Here is a 20,871-nt window from a genome sequence, read left to right on the forward strand (position 1 = left end):
ATATGTGTGAGTCTATTTCTGAATTCTCCATTCTGTTCCATTAATCAATATGCCTATTCTTACACCAATACCAAACTGTCTACATTGTTAGAGTTTTATAGTAAATTTTGAAATCAGGTTGGGTAAGTCTTCATACTTTGCTCCCTTTTTATTTTTTTTTCTCTTTTAAAAAAATGTTTAAAATTTATTTTTTATATTGGAGTATATTTGGCTTACAATGTTGTGTTAGTTTCAGGTGTACAGAAAAGTGATTTAGTTATACATATATCAATTCTTTTTCAGAATCTTTTCCCATATAGGTTATTGCAGAGTATTGAGTTCCCTGTGCTACACAGTAGGTCCTTGTTGATTATCTATTTTATATTAAAGTGTGTTTATGTTAATCCCAACCTCTTAATTTATCCCTCCCCCTCAACCCTTTCCGCTTTGGTAACTATAACTTTCTAAGTCTGTGAGTCAGTTTGTTTTGTAAATAAGTTCATTTGTATCATTTTTAAAGATGCTACATATAAGTGATATCATATGATACTTGTTTCTCTGTCTGACATACTTCATTTAGTATGATAATCTCTAGGTCCATCCATGTTGCTACAAATAACATTATTTCATTCTTTTTTATGGCTGAGTAATATTGCATTGTATATATGTACCATATCTTCTTTTTTTTTCTTTTTATTCTTTTGAGACATTTATTTTTAACATCTTTATTGGAGTATAATTGCTTTACAGTGTTGTGTTAGCTTCTGCTGTATAACAAAGTGAATCAGCGATATGTATACATATATCCCATATCCACCCTCTCTTGCATCTCCCTCCCACCCTCCCTATCCCACCCTTCTAGGTGGTCACAAAGCACAGAGCTGATCTCCCTGTGGGATGCAGCTGCTTCCCACTAGCTATCTATTTTACATTTGGTAGTGTATATATGTCAGTGCTACTCTCTCACTTCATCCCAGCTTACCCTTCCCCCTCCAAGGGGGAAGTCCCTCTTGAGCGTCCTCAAGTCCATTCTCCACGTCTGCATCTTTATTCCTGTCCTGCCCCTAGGTTCATCAGAACCTTTTTTTTATTTTATTTTTTAGATTCTATATATATGTGTTAGCATATGGTATTTCTTTTTCTCTTTCTGACTTACTTCACTCTGTATGACGGAGTCTAGATCTATCCACCTCACTACAAATAACTCAATTTCGTTTCTTTTTTATTTTATTTTATTAATGTCTTTATTGGAGTATAATTGCTTTACAATGGTGTGTTAGTTTCTGCTTTATAACAAAGTGAATCAGCTATACATATACATATATCCCCATATCTCCTCCCTCTTGTGTCTCCCTCCCACCCTCTCCGACCCCTCTAGGTGGTCACAAAGCACAGAGCTGATCTCCCTGTGCTATGTGGCAGCTTCCCACTAGCTATCTATTTTGGTAGTATATATAAGTCCATGCCCCTCTCTTACTTCATCCCATCTTACCCTTCCCCCTCCCTGTGTCCCCAGGTCCATTCTCTACATCTGCGTCTTTATTTCTGTCCTGCCCCTAGGTTCTTCATAACCATTTTTTTTCTTTAGATTCCACATATGTGTGTTAACATACGGTATTTGTTTTTCTCTTCCTGACTTACTTCAATCTGTATGACAGACTCTAGGTCCATCCACCTCACTACAAATAATTCAATTTTGTTTCTTTTTATGGCTGAGTTAATATTCCATTGGATATAGGTGCCACTTCTTCTTTATCCATTCATCTGTCGATGGACACTTAGGTTGCTTCCATGTCCTAGCTATTGTAAATAGAGCTTCAATGAACATTGTGATACACGACTCTTTTTAAATTATGGTTTTCTCAGGGTATATGCCCAGAAATGGGATTTCTGGGTCATATGGTAGTTCTATTTTTAGTTTAGTTTTTTTTTTTTGAATTTTTGTATTTTATTTAATTTATTTTTTTATACAGAAGGTTCTTGTTAGTCATCAATTTTATACACATCAGTGTATACATGTCAATCCCAATCACCCAGTTCATCATATTTTTAGTTTTTTAAGGAACCTCCGTGCTGTTCTCCATAGTGGCTGTATCAATTTACATTCACACCAAGAGTGCAAGAGGGTTCCCTTTTCTCCACACCCTCTCCAGCATTTATTGTTTGTAGATGTTTTGATGATGGCCATTCTGACCGGTGTGAGGTCATACCTCATTGTAGTTTTGATTTACATTTCTCTAATGATTGGTGATGTTGAGCATTCTTTCATGTGTTTGTTGGCAATCTGCATATCTTCTTTGGAAAAATGTCTGTTTAGGTCTTCTGCCCATTTTTGGATTGGGTTGTTTGTTTTTTTGACATTGAGCTGCATGAAATGCTTGTATATTTTGGAGATTAATCCTTTGTCAGTTGCTTCGTTTGCAAATATTCTCTCCCATTCTGAGGGTTGTCTTTTCATCTTGTCTATGGTTTCCTTTGCTGTGCAAAAGGTTTTATGTTTCATTAGGTCCCATTTGTTTATTTTTGTTTTCATTTCCATTTCTCTAGGAGGTGGGTCAAAAAGGATCTTGCTGTGATTTATGTCAAAGAATGTTCTTCCTATGTTTTCCTCTAAGACTTTTATAGTGTCTGGCATTACATTTAGGTCTTTGATCCATTTTGAGTTTATTTTTCTGTATGGTGTTAGGAAGTGTTCTAATTTCATTCTTTTCAATGTCGCTGTCCAGTTTTCCCAGCACCACTTACTGAAGAGGCTGTGTTTTCTCCGTTGTGTATTTTTGCCTCCTTTAACAAAGATAAGGTGACCATATGTGCATGGGTTTATCTCTGGGCTTTCTATCCTGTTCCATTTATCTATATTTCTGTTTTTGTGCCAGTACCATACTGTCTTGATTACTGTAGCTTTGTAGTATAGTCTGGAGTCGGGGAGCCTGATTCCTCATGTTCCGTTTTTCTTTCTCCAGTTTTGCTTTGGCTATTTCAGGTCTTTCGTGTTTCCATACAAATTGTGAATTTTTTTGTTCTAGTTCTGTGAAAAATGCCTTGGTAGTTTAATAGTGATTGCATTGAATCTGTAGATTGCTTTGGGTAGTAGAGTCATTTTCACAACGTTGAGTCTTCCAATCTAAGAACATGGTATATCTCTCCATCTGTTGGTATCATCTTTAATTTCTTTCATCAGTGTCTTATAGTTTTCTGTGTACAGACCTTTTGTCTCCTTAGGTAGGTTTATTCCTAGATATTTTATTCTTTTGTTGCAAGGGTAAATGGGAGTGTTTCCTTAATTATTCTTTCAGATTTTTCATCATTAGTGTACAGGAATGCACGAGATTTCTGTGCATTAATTTTGTATCCTGCTACTCCACCAAATACATTGATTAGTTCTAGTAGTCTTCTGGTAGCATCTTTAGGATTCTCTATGTATAGTATCGTGTCATCTGCAAACAGTGACAGTTTTACTTCTTCTTTTCTGATTTGGATTCCTTTTATTTCTTTTTCTTCTCTCATTGCTATGGCTAAAACTTCCAAAACTATGTTGAATAATAATGGTGGGAATGGGCAACCTTGCCTTGTTCCTGATCTTAGAGGAAGTAGTTTCAGTTTTTCACCATTGAGAACAATGTTGGCTCTGGGTTTGTCATATATGGCCTTTATGATGTTGAGGTAGGTTTCCTCTGTACCCACTTTCTGGAAAGTTTTTATTGTAAATGGGTGCTGAATTTTGTTGAAAGCTTTTTCTGCATCTGTTGGGATTATCATATGGTTTTTATCCTTCAGTTTGTTAATATGGTATATCACACTGATTGATTTGTGTATATCGAAGAATCCTTGCATTCCTGGGATAAACCCCACTTGATCATGGTGTATGATCCTTTAATGTGCTGTTGGATTCTGTTTGCTAGTATTTTGTTGAGGATTTTTGCATCTATGTTCATCAGTGATATTGGCCTGTAGTTTTCTTTTTTGTGACATCTTTGTCTGGTTTTGGTATTAGGGTGATGGTGGCCTCGTAGAATGAGTGGGAGTGTTCCTCCCTCTGCTATATTTTGAAAGGGTTTGAGAAGGATGGGTGTTAGCTCTTCTCTAAATGTTTGATAGAATTCGCCTGTGAAGCCATCTGGTCCTGGGCTTTTGTTTATTGGAAGATTTTTAATCACAGTTTCAATTTCATTACTTGTGATTGGTCTGTTCATATTTTCTATTTCTTCCTGGTTCAATCTCAGCAGGTTGTGCATTTCTAAGAATTTGTCCATTTCTTCCTGGTTGTCCATTTTATTGACATATAGTTGCTTGTAGTAATCTTTCATGATCCTTTGTATTTCTGCAGTGTCAGTTGTTACTTCTTTTTCATTTCTAATTCTGTTGATTTGAGTCTTCTCCTCTTTTTTCTTGATGAGCCTGGCTAGTGGTTTATCAATTTTGTTTATCTTCTCAGAGAACTAGCTTTTAGTTTTATTGATCTTTGCTATTGTTCCCTTTATTTATTTTTCATTTATTTCTGATCTGATCTTTATAATTTCTTTCCTTCTGCTAACTTTGGGGGGTTTTTTGTTCTTCTTTCTCTAATTACTTTAGGTGTAAGGTTAGTTTGTTTATTTGAGATGTTTCTTGTTTCTTGAGGTAAGATTGTATTGCTATAAACTTCCCTTTTAGAACTGCTTTTGCTACATCCCATAGGTTTTGGGTCATCGTGTTTTCATTGTCACTTGTTTCTAGGTATTTTTTGATTTCCTCTTTGATTTCTTCAGTGATCTCTTGATTATTTGGTAGTGTATTGTTTAGCCTCCATGTGTTTGTATTTTTTACAGTTTTTTTTCCTGTAATTGATATCTAGTCTCATAGCATTGTGGTCAGAAAAGATGATTGATGTGATTTCAGTTTTCTTAAATTTACCAAGGCTTGATTTGTGACCCAAGATATGATCTATCCTGGAGAATATTCCATGAGCACTTGAGAAGAAAGTGTATTCTGTTATTTTTGGATGGAATGTCCTATAAATATCAATTAAGTCTATCTTGCTTAATGTGTCATTTTTTTTAACATCTTTATTGGGGTATAATTGCTTTACAATGGTGTGTTAGTTTCTGCTTTATAACAAAGTGAATCAGTTATACATATACATATGTTCCCTTATCTCTTTAATGTGTCATTTTTGTTTCCTTATTTATTTTCATTTTGGATGATCTGTCCATTGGTGAAAGTGGGGTGTAAAAGTCCCCTACTATTACTGTGTTACTGTTGATTTCCCCTTTTATGGCTGTTAGCCTTTGCCTTATGTATTGAGGTACTCCTATGTTGTGTGCATAAATATTTACAATTGTTATATCTTCTTCTTGGATTGATCCCTTGATCATTATGTATTGTCCTTCTTTGTCTCTTTTAATAGTCTTTATTTTAAAGTCTATTTTTTCTGAAATGAGAATTGCTACTCCAGCGCTCTTTTGATTTCCATTTGCATGGAATATCTTTTTCCATCCCTTCACTTTCAGATTGGATGTGTCCCTAGGTCTGAAGTGGGTCTCTTGTAGACAGCATATATACGAGTCTTGTTTTTGTATCCATTCAGACAGTATGTGTCTTTTGGTTGGAGCATTTAGTCTATTTACATTTAAGGTAATTATTGATATGTATGTTCCTATTCCCATTTTCTTAATTGTTTTGGGTTTGTTTTTGTAGGGCTTTTCCTTCTCTTGTGTTTCCTTCCTAGAGAAGTTCCTTTAGAATTTGTTGTAAAGCTGGTTTGGTGGTGCTGAATTCTCTTAGCTTGTGCTTGTCTGTAAAGGTTTTAATTTCTCCATCAAATCTGAATGAGATCCTTGCTGGGTAGAGTAATCTTGGTTGTAGGTTTTTCTCTTTCATCACTTTAAATATGTCCTGCCACTCCCTTCTGGCTTGCAGAGTTTCTGCTGAAAGATCAGCTGTTAACCTTATGGGGGTTCCCTTGTATGTTATTTGTTGCTTTTCCCCTGCTGCTTTTAATATTTTTCTTTGTATTTAATTTTTCATAGTTTGATTAATATGTGTCTTGACATGTTTCTCCTTGGATTTATCCTGCCTGGGACTCTCTGCACTCCCTGGACTTGATTGACTACTTCCTTTCCCATGTTATGGAAGTTTTCAGCTATAATCTCTTCTAATATTTTCTCAGACCCTTTCTTTTTCTCTTCTTCTTTGGGACCCCTATAATTTGAATGTTGGTGCATTTGATGTTGTCCCAGAGTCTTTGAGACTGTACTCAATTTTTTCATTCTTCTTTCTTTTTTCTGCTCTGCAGTAGTTATTTCCAGTATTTTATCTTCCAGGTCACTTATCCGTTCTTCTATCTCAGTTATTCTGCTATAGATTCCTTCTAGAGAACTTTTAATTTCATTTATTGTGTTGTTCATCATTGTTTGTTTGCTCTTTAGTTCTTCTAGGTCCTTGTTAAACATTTCTTGTATTTTCTCCATTCTGTTTCCAAGATTTTGGATCATCTTTACTATCATTACTCTGAATTCTTTTTCAGGTAGACTGCCTATTTCCTCTACATTTGTTTGGTATGGTAGGTTTTTACATTGCTCCTTCACCTGCTGCATATTTCTCTGTCTTCTCATTTTGTTTAACTTTCTGTGTTTGGGGTCTCCTTTTCTCAGGCTGCATGTTCGTAGTTCCCACTGTTTTTGGTGTCTGCCCCCAGTGGGTAAGGTTGGTTCAGTGGCTTGTGTAGGCTTCCTGATGGAGGGGACTGGTGCCTGTGTTCTGGTGGGTGGGGCTGGATCTTGTCTTTCTGGTGGGCAGGTCCACGTCTGGTGGTGTGTTTTGTGTTGTCTGGGAACTTACTATGATTTTAGGCAGCCTCTCTGTTAATGGGTGGGTTTGTGTTCCTGTCTTGCTAGTTGTTTGCCATGGGGTGTCCAGCATTGGAGCCTGCTGGCTGTTAGGTGGAGCTGGGTCTTAGTGTTGAGATGGAGATTTCTAGGAGACCTCTTGCCAATTGATATTACATGGGGCCAGGAGGTCTCTGGTGGGCCAATGTCCTGAACTCGGCTCTACCACCTCAGAGGCTCAGGCCTGACACCAGGCCAGAGCACCAAGACCCTGCCAGCCACACAGCTCAGAAGATAAGGGAGAAGAAAAGAAAGAATAATAAAAAATTATTAAGATAAAAAAATTTTTAAAGTAATAATAATTAAAAAAAGAAGAGAGCAACCAAACCAATAAACAAATCCACCAATGATAACAAGCGCTGAACACTATACTAAGATAAACATAAAAACGAGAAACAAGTCAGTTGCAGGCAGTAAACCCCAAGTCTACAGTTGCTCCCAAAGTCTACCTCCTCAATTTTGGGATGATTCGTTGTCTATTCAGGTATTCCACAGATGCAGGGTACATCAAGTTGATTGTGGGGATTTAATCTGCTGCTCCTGAGGCTGGTGGGAGAGATTTCCCTTTCTCTTCTTTGTTCACACAGCTGCTGGGGTTCAGCTTTGGTTTTGGCCCCATGTCTGTGTGTAAGTCACCCTCAGGCATCTGTTCCTGCCCAGACAGGACAGGGTTAAAGCAGTGGCTGATTAGGGGACTCTGCTCACTCATGTCAGGGGGAGGGAGTGGTACGGTAGTCATAATTGGAATGCAGGGTAAGCCTGCAGTGGCAGAGGCCGGCATGATGTTGCAACAGCCTGAGGCACACCATGTATTCTCCCGGGAAAGTTGTCCATGGATCATGGGACCCTGGCAGTGGCAAGCAGAACAGGCTCCTGGGGGGATGTGTGGATAGTGACCTGTGCTTGCACACAGGATTATCAGTGGCTGCAGCAGCAGTGTTAGAGTTTCATGCCTGTCTCTGGTGTCCAAGCTGATAGCCATGGCTCGCGCCCGTCTCTGGAGCTTGTTTAGGCAGTGCTCTGCCTTCTGTGGGCAAACGCGGAAGGAATCCCCTCTCCTTGGACGGTCCGAAACAATGGTCTCTTGCCTCTTAGGAAGGTCCAGAGTTTTTCCTGGACTCCCTCCCCGCTAGCTTTGGTGCACTAGCCCCGTTAAGGCTGTGTTCACACAGCCAACCTCAGTCCTCTCCCTGGGGTCTGACCTCTGAAACCCAAGCCTCAGCTCCCAGCCCCCACCTGCCCTGGAGGGTGAGCAGACAGGCCTCTCAGGCTGGTGAGTCCTGGTCGGCACCGATCCTCTGTGTGGGAATCTCTCCACTTTGCCCTCTGCACCCCTGTTGCTGTGCTCTCCTCTGTGGCTCCAAAGCTTTCCCTACTCCCACCCCGACTCTCCACCAGTGAAGTGTCTTCCTAATGTGTGGAAACTTTTCCTCCTTCACAGCTCCCTCCCAGAGGTGCAGGTCCCATCCCTATTCTTTTGTGTTTGTTTTTTCTTTTTTTCTTTTGCCCTACCCAGGTATGTGGGGATTTCCTTGCCTTTTGGGAAGTCTGAGGTCTTCTGCCAGCATTCAGTAGGTGTTCTGTAGGAGTTGTTCCACATATAGATGTATTTTTTTTTTAGATGTATTTTTGATGTATTTGTGGGGAGGAAGGTGATCTCCACGTTTTACTCCTCTGCTATCTTGAAGGTCCCCCACCTACAGTATCTTTTTTTTTAACATCTCTATTGTAGTATAGTTGCTTTAAAATGTTGTGTTAGTTTCTGCTGTATAACAAAGTGAATCAGGTATACGTATACATATATCCCCATATCCCCTCTCTTTTGTGTCTCCCTCCCACCCTCCCTATCCCACCCCTCTAGGTGGTCACAAAGCACAGAGCTGATCTCCCTGTGCTATGCGGCTGCTTCCCACTAGCTATCTATTTTACATTTGGTAGTGTATATATGTCAGTGCCACTCTCTCACTTCGTTCCAGCTTCCCCTTCCCCCTCCCCATGTCCTCAAGTCCGTTCTTTATGTCTGCGTCTTTATTCCTGTCCTGCCCCTAGGTTCGTCAGAACCTTTTTATTTTTATTTTTTAGATGCCATATATATGTGTTAGCATAAGGTATTTGTTTTTCTCTTTCTGACTTACTTCACTCTGTATAACAGACTCTAGGACCATCCACCTCACTACAAATAACTCAATTTCGTTCCTTTTTATGGCTGAGTAATATTCCATTGTATATATGTGCCACATCTTCTTTATCCATTCATCTGTTGATGGACACTTAGGTTGCTTCCATGTCCTAGCTATCATAAATAGTGCTGCAATGAACATTGTGGTACATAACTCTTTTTTTCTTTTTAAACTAATTATTTATTTTTGGCTGTGCTGGGTCTTCACTGCTGCGTGTGGGCTCTCTCTAGTTGCGGCTAGCAGGGGCCACTTCTCCCTGCGGTGCGTGGGCCTCTCATTGAGGTGGCCTCTCCTGCTGTGGAGCACAGGCTCTAGGCACGCAGGCCTCAGCAGCTGCAGCACTTAGGCTCAGTAGCTGTGGCTCACAGGCTCAGAGCGCAGGCTCAGCAGTTGTGGCACATGGGCTTAGTTGTTCCGCAGCGTGTGGGATCCTCCCGGACCAGGGATCGAACCTGCGTCCCCTGCATCAGCAGGCAGACTCCCAACCACTGCGCCACAAGTAAAGCCCCATAACTCTTTTTGAATTATGGTTTTCTCAGGGTATATGCTCAGGAGTGGGATTGGTGGATCATACGGTAGCTCTGTTTTTAGTTTTTTAAGGAACCTCCATACTGTTCTCCATAGTGGCTGTACCAATTTACATTACCACCGACAGTGTATTGGGACAGTGTCCCTTTTCTCCACACCATCTCCAGCATTTATTGTTTGTAGATTTTTTGATGATAGACATTCTGACCAGTGTGAGGGGATACCTCATTGTAGTTTGGACTTGTATTTTTCTAATATTAGCAATGTTGAGCATCTTTTCGTGTGCTCTTTGGCCATCTGTATGTCTTCTTTGGAGAAATATCTATTTAGATCTTTTGCCCATTTTTTGCTCGGGTGGTTTTGTTTTTTGATATTGAATTGTATCAGCTGTTTGTATATTTTGGAGATTAATCCCTTGTTAGTCACAGTGATTGCAAATATTTTTTTCCCATTCTGTGGGGTGTCTTTTCAGTTTGTTTATGGTCTCCTTTGCTGTGCAAAAGCTTTTAATTTTAATTAGGCCCAATATCTTTATTTTGGGTTTTATTTCATTAGTCTAGGAGGTGGATCCAAAAAGATATTGCTGCGATTTATGTCAAAGAGTGTTCTGCCTATGTTTTCCTCTAAGAGTTTTATAGTATCTGGTCTTACATTTAGATCTTCAATCCATTTTGAGTTTATTTTTGTGTATGGTGTTAGGGGATGTTCTAATTTCATTCATTTACATGTAACTGTCCAGTTTTCCTAGCACCACTTATTGAAGAAACTACCTTTTATCCATGTGTAGGCTTGCCTCCTTTGTTGTTAATTGACAATAGGTGCATAGGTTTATATCTGGGATTTCTATCCTGTTCCATTGATCTATAAGTCTGTGTTTGTGCCAGTACCATACTGTTTTGATTACTGTAGCTTTGTATTATAGTCTCAAGTCAGGGAGCCTGATTCCTCCAGCTTTGTTTTTCTTTCTCAAGATTGCTTTGGCTATTTGGGGTGTTTTGTGTTTCCATACAAATTTTAAGACTTTTTGTTCTAGATCTGCAAAAAATTCCATTGGTAATTTGATAGGGATTGCACCGAATCTGTAGATTGCCTTGGGTAGTGTAGTCATTTTGACAATATTGACTCCTCCAATCCAAGAACATGGTGTATCTTTTTATCTGTTTGTGTCATCTTTGATTTCTTTCATCAGCATCATAGATTTCAGAGTACAGGTCTTTTGCCTCCTTAGGTAGGTTTATACCTAGGTATTTTATTCTTCTTGATGTGATGGTAAATGGGATTGTTGCCTTAATTTCTCTTTCTGATCTTTTGTTGTTAGTGTATAGAAACACAAGAGATTTCTGTGTATTAATTTTGTATCCTGCAACTTTACCAAATACATTGAGGAGTTTTCTGGTAGCATCTTTAGGATTTTTCTATGTGTAGAATCATGTCATCTGCAAAAAGTGACAGTTTTACTTTTTCTTTTCCAATTTGGCTTCCTTTTATTTCTTTTTTCTCTCTGATTGCCATGGCTAGGACTTCCAAAACTGTGTTGACTAAAAGTGGCAAGAGTGGACATCCTTGTCTTGCTCCTGATTTTAGAGGAAATGGTTTCAGCTTCACACCATTGAGTATAATGTTAGCTGTGGGTTTGTCATGTATGGCCTTTGTTATGTTGAGGTAAGTTCCCTCTGTGCCCACTTTCTGGAGAGTTTTTATCATAAATGGGTGTTGGATTTTGTCAAAAGCCTTTTCTGCCTCTATTGAGATGATCATATGGTTTTTATTCTTCAATTTGTTAATGTAGTTTATCACACCAATTGATTCATGGATATTGAAAAATCCTTGCAGCCCTTGGTTAAATCCCACTTGATTGTGGTGTATGATCCTTTCAATGTTTTGTTGGATTCGGTTTGCTAGTATTTTTTTTTTGAGGATTTTTGTGTCTATGTTCATCAGTGATATTGGCCTGTAATTTTTTGTGTGTGTGTGGTATCTTTGTCTGGTTTTGGTATCAGGATGGTGGTGGCCTCATAGAATGAGTTTGGGAGTGTTCCTTCCTCTGCAATATTTTGCAATAGTTTCAGAAGGATAGGTGTTAACTCTTCTCTAAAGATTTGATAGAATTTGCCTCTGAAGCCATCTGGTCCTAGACTTTTGTTTGTTGGAAGTGTTTTAATCAGTTTCAATTTCAGTAATTGTGATTGGTCTATTCATATTTTCTATTTCTTTCTGGTTCAGTTTTGGGAGATTGTACCTTTCTAAGAATTTGTCCATTTCTTCTAGGTTGTCCATTTTATTGGCATATAGTTGCTTGTAGTAGTCTCTTATGATCCTTTATATATCTGTGGTGTCCATTGTAACTTCTTCTTTTTCATTTCTAATTTTATTGATTTGAGCCTTCTCCCTTTTCTTCTTGGTGAGTCTGGCTAAAGGTTTATCAATATTGTTTATCTTTTCAAACAACCAGCTTTTGGTTTAATTGATCTTTTCTATTGTTTTCTTTGTCTCTATTTCATTTATTTCTGCTCTGATCTTTATGATTTTTTTCCTTCTGCTATCTTTGGGTTTTGTTTGATCTTCTTTCTCTCGTTGCTTTAGGTGTAAGGTTAGGTCGTTTATTTGATATTTTTGTTTCCTGAGGTAAGATTGTACCGCTGTAAACTTCCCTCTTAGAACTGCTTTTGCTGCATCCCATAGGTTTTCGATCATCATGTTTTCATTTTATTCCTAGGTATTTTTTTTTAACTTCCTCTTTGATTTCTCCAATGATCCATTGGTTGTTTAGAAGCATATTGTTTTGCCTCCACATGTTTGTGTTTTTTTAGTTTATTTTTCTCTTGTAGTTGATTTCTAATATCATAGTGTTGTGATTGGAAAAGATGCTTAATATGATTTCAATTTTCTTAAATTTATCAAGGCATGCTTTCTGGCTCAGTGTATGGTCAATCCTGGAGAATGTTGCATATGCAATTGAGAAGAATGTGTATTCTGCTGCTTTTAGATGGAATGCTCTATAAATATCAATTCCATTTGGTCTAATGTGTCATTGAAGGCCTATGTTTCCTTATTGATTTTCTGTCTGGATGATCTGTCCATTGATGTAAGTGGGGTGTTAAAGTCCCCCACTATTGTGTTACTGTTGATTTTTCCTTTTATGGCTGTTAGCATTTGCCTTATATATTGAGGTGCTCCTATGTAGGGTGCATATATATGTACAATTGTTATATCTTCTTGGATTGATCTTTTGGTCATTATTCAGTGTCCTTCTTTTAGTCTTTGTTTTAAAGTCTATTTTGTCTGATACGAATATTGCTACTCCAGCTTTCTTTTGATTCCATTTGCATGGAATATCTTTTTCCATTCCCTCATTTTTAGTCAGTATATGTCCCTAGATCTGAAGTGGGCCTCTTGTAGACAGCATATATATGGGTCTTGTTTTTGTATCCATTCAGCCAGTCTATGTCTTTTAGTTGGAGTATTTAATCCATTTACATTTAAGGTAATTACTGATATGTATGTTCTTATTGCGGTTTGTTAATTGTTTTGGATTTGTTTTTGCAGGTCTTTTTTCATCCCTTCCTCTTTTGTTCTCATCTCTTGTGATTTGATGATTATCTTTAGTTTTGTGTTTGGATTGATTTTTGTGTGTGTGTGCATGTATCAATTGTAGATTTTTGGTTTGTGGTTACCATGAGATTTTGAGATAGCAGTCTATATATATACACAAGATTTTTTAAAGTTTTAAGTTGCTAGTCTCTTACTTTCAAATGCATTTCCAATACCCTGCATCTGTACTCTCCTCTTCTCACAATTGCTGGTTTTGATATCACATTAGAGTATGGATGATTTCCTACCTTTACAGTATGTTTGCCTTACCAGTGAGCTTTCCCATTCATAATTTTCTTGTTTCTCATTGTGGCCTTTTCTTTTTGGCCTAGAGAAATTCCTTTAGCATTTGTTGTAAAGCTGATTTGGTGGTGCTAAATTCTTTTAGCTTTTGCTTGTCTGTAAAGCTTTTGATTTTTCCATCAAATCTGAATGAGAGCCTTGCTGGGTAGAGTATTCTTGGTTGTATGTTTTCTCCTTTCATCATTTTAAATATATTGTGCCACTCCATTCTGGCCTGCAGAGTTTCTGCTCAAAAGTCAGCTGATAACCTTATGGTGATTCTGTTGTATGTTATTTGTTGCTCTTCCCTTGTTGCTTTTAATATTTTTTCTTTGTCTTTAATTTTTGTCAGTTTGATTAATATGTGTCTCGGCATGTTCCTCCTTGGGTTTATCCTCTATGGGACTCTCTGCTCTTCCTGGATTTGACTGACTGTTTCCTTTCCCATGTTAGGGAATTTTCAGCTATTATCTCTTCAAGTATTTTCTCAGGCCCTTTCTCTCTCTCTCTTTTCCTTCTGGGACCCCTATAATGTGAATGTTGGTGCATTTAATGTTGTCCCAGAGGTCTCTTAAAGTGTCCTCATTTCTTTTCATTCATTTTTCTTTATCCTGTTCCAAAGCAGTGATTTCCACGATTCTGTTCTTCTGCTTCATTTATTCTGCTATTGATTCCTTCTAGTGTATTTTTCATTTCAGTTATTGTATTGTTCAACTCTGTTTGTTTGTTCTTTAGTTCTTCTAGGTCTTTGTTAAATATTTCTATCTTCTCAATCTGTGCCTGCATTCTTTTCCTGTGATTTTGAATCATCTTTACTTCATTACTCTGAATTCTTTTTCAGGTAGATTGCCTGTCTCCACTTCACTTAGTTGTTCCTCTGGGGCTTTATCTTGTTCCTTCATGTGGAACATATTTCTCTGCTTTCTCATTTTGTCTAACTTTCTGTGTTTGTCGTCTCCTTTCCACAGGCTGCAGGATTGTAGTTCTTCTTGCTTCTGATGTCTGCCCCCTTGTGGATGAGGTTGGTCCAGGGGCTTGTGCAGGCTTCCTGGTGGGAGTGACTGGTGCCTGCCCACTTGTGAGTGGAGTTGGGTCTTGTCTGTCTGGTGGGCAGGGCCAAGTCATGTGGTATGTTTAGAGGCAGCAGTGGACTCTGGACGACTTTATGCAGCCTGTCTGCTGATGGGTGGTGCTGTGTTCCCACCCTGTTGGTTGTTTGGCCTGAGGCATCCCAGCACTGGAGCCTGCAGGCTGTTGGGCGGGGCCAGGTCTCAGTGCCAAAATGGCGACCTCTAGGAGAGCTCATGCTGTTGAATATTCCCTGGGGCCTCCACCACCAGTGTTCTTGTCCCCACTGTGAGCCACAGCTGACTCCTGCCTCCTCAGGAGACCCTCCAAGAACTGCAGGTAGGTCTGGCCCAGGCTTCTATGCAGTCATTGCTTTGCCCTGGGTCCCAGTGCTCATGAAACCATTTTGCACTCTCTAAGACTGGATTCTCTGTTTCTCACAGTCCTGTGGAGATCCTACACTCAAGCCCCACTGGCCTTCAAAACCAAATGCTCTGGTAGCTCATCCTCCCTTTTACAGTACCCCAGGCTGGGGAGCCTGACATGGGGCTCAGAACTCTCACTCCTGTGGGAGGACCTCTGCAATATAATTATTTTCCAGTCTGTAGAAGTGGGTATGAGATTTGATTATATCATGAAAGCACCCCTCCTACCATCTCGTTGTGGCTTCTTCTTTGTCTTTGGATGCAGAATATCTTTTTGGTAGGTTCCAGTGTTTTTTGTTGATGGTTGTTCAGCAGTTAGTTGTGATTTTGGTGTTTTCATGAGAGGAGGTGAGCTCAGGTCCTTCTACTCTGCCATCTTGTCGTGCACTCCTCTTCATTTATCCCATTTAGTGAGAATATTCATATAGCTCATTGCAGAAATAGTAATGTGTTTGGTTAAGGCCTGTGGCCCTGATGCAACTGGGTGCATGTATTATATGGTATATGCATCCTATAGCCTTGCTAAAAACCAAAACAAGTTCTATCTTTTTAACTACATTTGGCTTCAACATTTTTAGATGAGCAATTGTGGTCTTGTAGAATATTTCTTAGATCTCTTCTTCCCCCAGTACATAGAAACAGGCTATGAGTGGTGAGTGGAGGTTAAAAAAAAACTAGAAGAAATTGAGATGTCCAGTTAGTTATGATCCCTGGTCTGTGGTACCCCACTCCCATTCTTACATGCTGCCCAAAGCCCTGATGCCTTCCTCCTCCTCTCCCTTTGATTCCCGAATGTGGAGGTCATCACATCTCCTTCTCCCTCAGCCCCTCCCCTTCTCTAGTTCAGTATTGATCTTCTGCCCTGGAAGACCCTGCTGTCTAGCCTGCAGGACTGATGTTAATAAGGTGAAATAATAGGCTTGACTTATCTGCCAATCAAATGCCCTCTAGATGGAGGAGGGTCATTTGAGCCTCCAAGGAAACTCCATGCTGGAGTGTATGCCATCTCAGTGTGCACCAGGCCCTGCATAGGAAAAGTGACATATCCATCGCAGGTGTGTTCCTGGGACCCTGAAATTACAGTGGGGTCCTTGGCAGAAAGGAATGTCAGAGGAGTGTTCTGACAAATGCTTGGAAATACTTGGTTCGGTGCCACCAGACCCTCCGTCCTTTCTCTACTTCCAGCTTACACCTGGGACGCCTGTCACCAAGTCCCTTTGAGCAGTGACTTGAGCCACCTGGTGGCAGAGATCCGAGCTTTGAGAGGGCAGCTGGAGCACAGCATTCAGGGGAACAACTGTCTGCGACTACAGCTCGAGCAGCAGTTGGATGGTGGTGCCAGCAAAACCAGCCTCAGCCCCTCCTCTGTTAACCAGAAATTCCCCACCAACACTGACCCTGGAAACAAGCAGCTGCTCTTCCAAGGTAGGAAGGAAAAGGGAATCAGGAAGCCCTCAGCCAGTGGGGAGGTCCCCAAGATGTCTACGGTGGAAGGGACAATCTCGCCTCTTCCACGCTCCTTAAGGTCAGGGTGCAATCGAAGGTGCTTCAATACAGTGCCTTGAGAGCATGGGATTTAGGGTCAGATCTGGCTCCAGATTCTGAGTTTGACACTTACGTGTTGTTTGCCTTGTGTTTAAACTCCTCAGGTACTTAAGCCTTAGTTTCCTCATCTTTAACATGAGGATAATAATAATATACACTGTGCATAGTTATATGGAGCATTAAGTGAAATAATTTACCAGTGCCTGATGCAATAAGTGCTCAGCAGTTAACAGCTGTATGTATTAATGCCTATTCTTTATATTTGCGGAGGGCTTTAAAATCTACCACGTTTTCAAACAAATTTTCAAATAATGTCATCAGAGCTAGGGTAGATTTTACTATCTCTGTATTTTACATGAGAAAACGTAGGCACTGGGACAATTAACTGACATGCTAAGGTTTACAGGAGTTAAGAGGCCAATCGAAGATTCGAAGTAGAAGTTTTGATCTGCTCTCTGTGTTCCTCCCACCTCACTATGCTCTGTCTCGGTGTTGCTTCTCTTTCCTCTCATGCTTTCCCCTCTCAGAGCCTCCCCACAGCACCAGCCAGGACTCATCTGAACTGGCTCAGTCACTCCTCCTCATCATCATACAGCACAGAGGCCTGAGGTGGAAAGCAGGTTCTAAGCCACATTTGCCTGAGCAGGGTCATTTCTGTCTCTTCGTGATATTTTCCAATACCTCCCCTGGAGGATTGCTGCCTGGTCTCCAATAGGGCATCTCAAACTCACCAAGGCTTATGTCTCCTACTCTTCTTATACTACTACATGCTTTCTAGTATGTCTCTTTCTTATACTACTACATATTTTCCAGCACTGACTCATCAGAATGGTGATTAGAGTGCTGAGTTTAATCGCCCATAAATCCATTCGTTCTTTGATCAAATATTTTTAACATATATACTACATATATTTATACATATTTCTATTTAGTTAGAAAGCATTGTATTAGACACACTGCATACAATATTATATTCAAATCAGGGGTTAGAAAAATATATCTAATAATTTTTCAAACTAGAAGTTGCTTTCTCATGGAACAGCGTTCAATTACAGGAACATCTTGCTCCAAATTAAGTGGTTTGTTTTCCACTGGTTTTGACTGTGGTACATGGGTGATGATTATGTAAGAGGAGAGTCATGTTGCCTTAGATCTCCAGTAGTGAAGATAGGCTGTGCATGTGTTTCAGGAGCGGTATATTCCAGGGTTCCTAAAGTTGTGGTTATCTTTACTCCCTAGACTCAGTTGCCTCCCCTCCAGTTCGGGATGTGGGCATGAGTTCTCCAATTCTGGTCTTCCCCAGCTCTTCTCCCGCTGCTCATGGCTCAGAGACCACAACCTTCAATAGGACAAATGGTAAATAGGGCAACTACAGGACTCAGGGTCTAATGATGGAAAATGACTAAAGCAAGTAACCTTTGGTTCTCTATATGCACATTATCTGAATTTAGAGATTTTTCTCTGCATGTCCCATGGCCTTTAGCCCTACTCATTCCACCTCCTGTGGCTGCCTTTTTTGTCATTATTCTTCCTCCTGTGTGTGGTTTTCCTATTGCTCTGGTATTTCTTCATTGCACTATAATCTCTCCCTTCTTGAAAGTGCTCTCTGTATCCAGCTTAATTTCCTTGTCTGTGTCTTCTCAACCCCCAAATTTAAAATTTTTTTAAATTTGTCCTGAATATTTCATTTGTCAATAAGGATAAAATTTGCCTCCTGGCAATTTTATCATTATGAGATGATGTAAGAAAGATTATAAAAATATAGAACCCAGAATATCTATGGACTTCACACTTGTACTTTCCAAGACTGCCATTCTTGTTTCTGGCCTCTTTCACTATTTGATGTCCATTTTGGATTGAACTGAGGATGATTATGTATAACAGTGGATTCTGTGTTATTGTGGTTTTATTCTTCAGAGCTGGGTTTGGATGCTTCTCCAGTAATGAAGAACCCTCCCAAGCTGGAGGGTGATGCTACTGATGGCTCCTTTGCCAATAAGCATGGCCGCCATGTCATTGGCCACATTGATGACTACAGTGCCCTAAGACAGCAGATTGGGGAGGGCAGACTGCTGGTCAAGAAGATAGCGTCGCTCATGAGATCAACCTGCAACTTCCCTGGCCTTGAAGCTCCAGGCACAGAGGTAATCACGTTTTAGCTTTTAGGTGCACCTTTTCCTTAGGCCCTTTCTTCTTCTGATTTTAGCTTCTTCTCCCTCTATTTTTTTTTTTCCTGCTCATCTCCCATCAGCTGAGGATACATCTTCCATTGATATCCAGCTAGGCCTTTTATCTTCATCTGCTAATTTCACTACAAGCTCTGCTCTGTTCCAGATGTAGCTGACTTGCTATTTCCCCTCAGAACCACAGAAAAGCATGTGCAGCATTGCCGTCCTCATCAGTAGAGCACATTAAGCGTCAACATACACACAATGCTGTACTGAGTACCCTTTGGTAGCTTAGTATCTGCTAAAGTCATGCTGGCATATGACCATCTGTGGGCAGAATAAAATCACTGAATCAATTGGCTGGAAAATGAGAATCTGCGTCCATATGGGCCAAATATGTGGAAGGGGTGAGGAGGGTGGCAGCCATGGAATTTCTCTGCTCACACTGAGCAAGGCGGGAGAGCAAGCAGCAAGGCTTCTCAGAGCCCTTCCCCAGGGAGAGATCCAGGTACTAGCTGCTGTGCTGTCTGAGACACTGGAGATGCACAGGCATGCAGGGACAGCCCTGCCCTCAGGGGCCCCCACGATAGAGAGGGATGCCCACACCTGAGTAAATAAATATAACCAGGGGCTCCAGGCACAAGGTTACAAGGGCTCTGGGTGTGAGGGCATGAACCCAGAATCAGCTGTTATCCCAGGCAAGGAAAGTAACAGGTTCATGGGGGCGTGCCAACAGGGGATATGTAAGTTCTCGGGGGAGAACATGCCAGGTAAAGGGAGCGGCACCTCAGTCCTTCGAGCTACAAGTGGTGCAGTCCATTTGAAGCATAAGGTGTGATTTACGGAAGGACAAGGGGGGCCAGTGCAAAAATAGGGACCTTAGACTCTGGAGCATGAAGCAGGACTAGAAGCTAAAGAATGTGGGGAAAGCTGGAATCAAATGCATTCTTGCAAATCGAGAGGTCCCTGCTGAGGTCAGAGAACCTTGGCTTCCAGGTTAGAAAAGGATTTCACAGGTTTAAGCAGGCCTGTGTCTACGCCTCACCCACAAAGGAAGCTGAGGCCAATGCTCAGCAAAAAAAAAAAAAAGTGATCTCTCAGCCCCGGGGATGCCCATGGCTACCTCCCCCTTTTCCCAGGTGATGGGCAGTGAAGGCATCCACGAGCTCAGGAGCAGCGCCAACGCCCTAAACCACCGACTGGAGGAGGCGGCCTCCCTCCTCACCATGTTCTGGAGAGCAGCCTTGCCAAGTTCCCACGGCCCTGCGCTGGACAGCAAAGCGGTAAGAAGCCAGCATCCCCTACTGGTTCTGCCCCCAAATATCCTTCTGCCTCCTTGGTCAGCAGATCCTGAAGGTCAGGAGCCAAATGGGCAGCTGGGACCAAGGGGACCTGAGGGGGCGTCCCTGGAGGGAGACCTCTCCTCCGCGGTGGCTGCTTTCAGTGCAGCTCTGACTCCAGCCCCTCTCCCCCCAGCCCTGACCCCCCAGGATAAGTAATCAGAGAGCAGAAGGAAAGGACATGGAGGAGGCAGAGACACGAGAGCCCTGGTAACCCCTAAATGTTCCGTTTCTTTAACTTTCTGAAGTTTGGCTGCGCTGAAGTTCAGGACCATGTTAAAACATCAACATCTCCTTTCCCTTCCTAGCCCACCCCCACCTCCAGGTCCACATAGGCAGGATCACAGAATGTCACCAGGAGTCACCCAGCCTCTTGTAGTCACCCCCTGGAATTCCAGAAAATCACTTACATCTGCGTCACAGGGTCAGGCCTGGGGAGAGTCAGCCTCCCCATGGTGCTCTCAGATCTCAGACTGCTTTCTGGTTGGTGACCTTGGATAGGCGGGTTTCAGGATCCCACCCAGGGGTTCCAACTCCAGACTAAGATCACTGACGCTTTAGCGGCCCCAATTATGTTAATTCCAAGGAGGGAGCATTTTGCCATCTTGTGGTTGGCAGATATATTTACAAACTTACTGTCTCAGGCCAGCCCCGTCTCCCCAGGCGTGATATCCAGGCGTAATATTCCCAACGACCAAGTCTTACTTGTGATGCCCAAGTGATATAACTATGTCAGCATGAAATCTGAGCTCTTGTTCACAGCTGGGAGCTTCAGTGTGGCCTGGAGTCAGGTTCTCTGCAGCAACAGGAGTGTAGCCTCTGCTAATCTGCACCGGGCTTCCAGGTCCTCAGTGTTCCCACCTCATGGCACATCCTGAGCCACCACCACCTGCTGGAGG

The 20,871-nt window shown here is 41.1% G+C and overlaps 1 protein-coding gene across 28 annotated transcripts in view; it reads left to right on the top strand.

Annotated features, from left to right (window-relative positions):
- Positions 1-20,871, top strand: part of PDE4DIP (phosphodiesterase 4D interacting protein) — a 224,796-nt gene that overhangs the window by 200,649 nt on the left and 3,276 nt on the right. For 22 of the 28 annotated variants that reach the window (XM_060028087.1, XM_060028168.1, XM_060028176.1 and 19 more), the window contains 4 exons: positions 16,105-16,344; positions 17,704-17,820; positions 18,382-18,608; positions 19,772-19,915. In XM_060028087.1, coding sequence (XP_059884070.1) covers positions 16,105-16,344; positions 17,704-17,820; positions 18,382-18,608; positions 19,772-19,915 — 728 coding nt within the window. The remainder of the gene's footprint in view (positions 1-16,104; positions 16,345-17,703; positions 17,821-18,381; positions 18,609-19,771; positions 19,916-20,871) is intronic. The other 6 variants (XM_060028158.1, XM_060028279.1, XM_060028261.1 and 3 more) reach the window with 3 other exon arrangements.

This window comes from Delphinus delphis, chromosome 1 (genome assembly GCF_949987515.2).
Source record: "Delphinus delphis chromosome 1, mDelDel1.2, whole genome shotgun sequence".
NCBI lineage: Eukaryota > Metazoa > Chordata > Mammalia > Artiodactyla > Delphinidae > Delphinus > Delphinus delphis.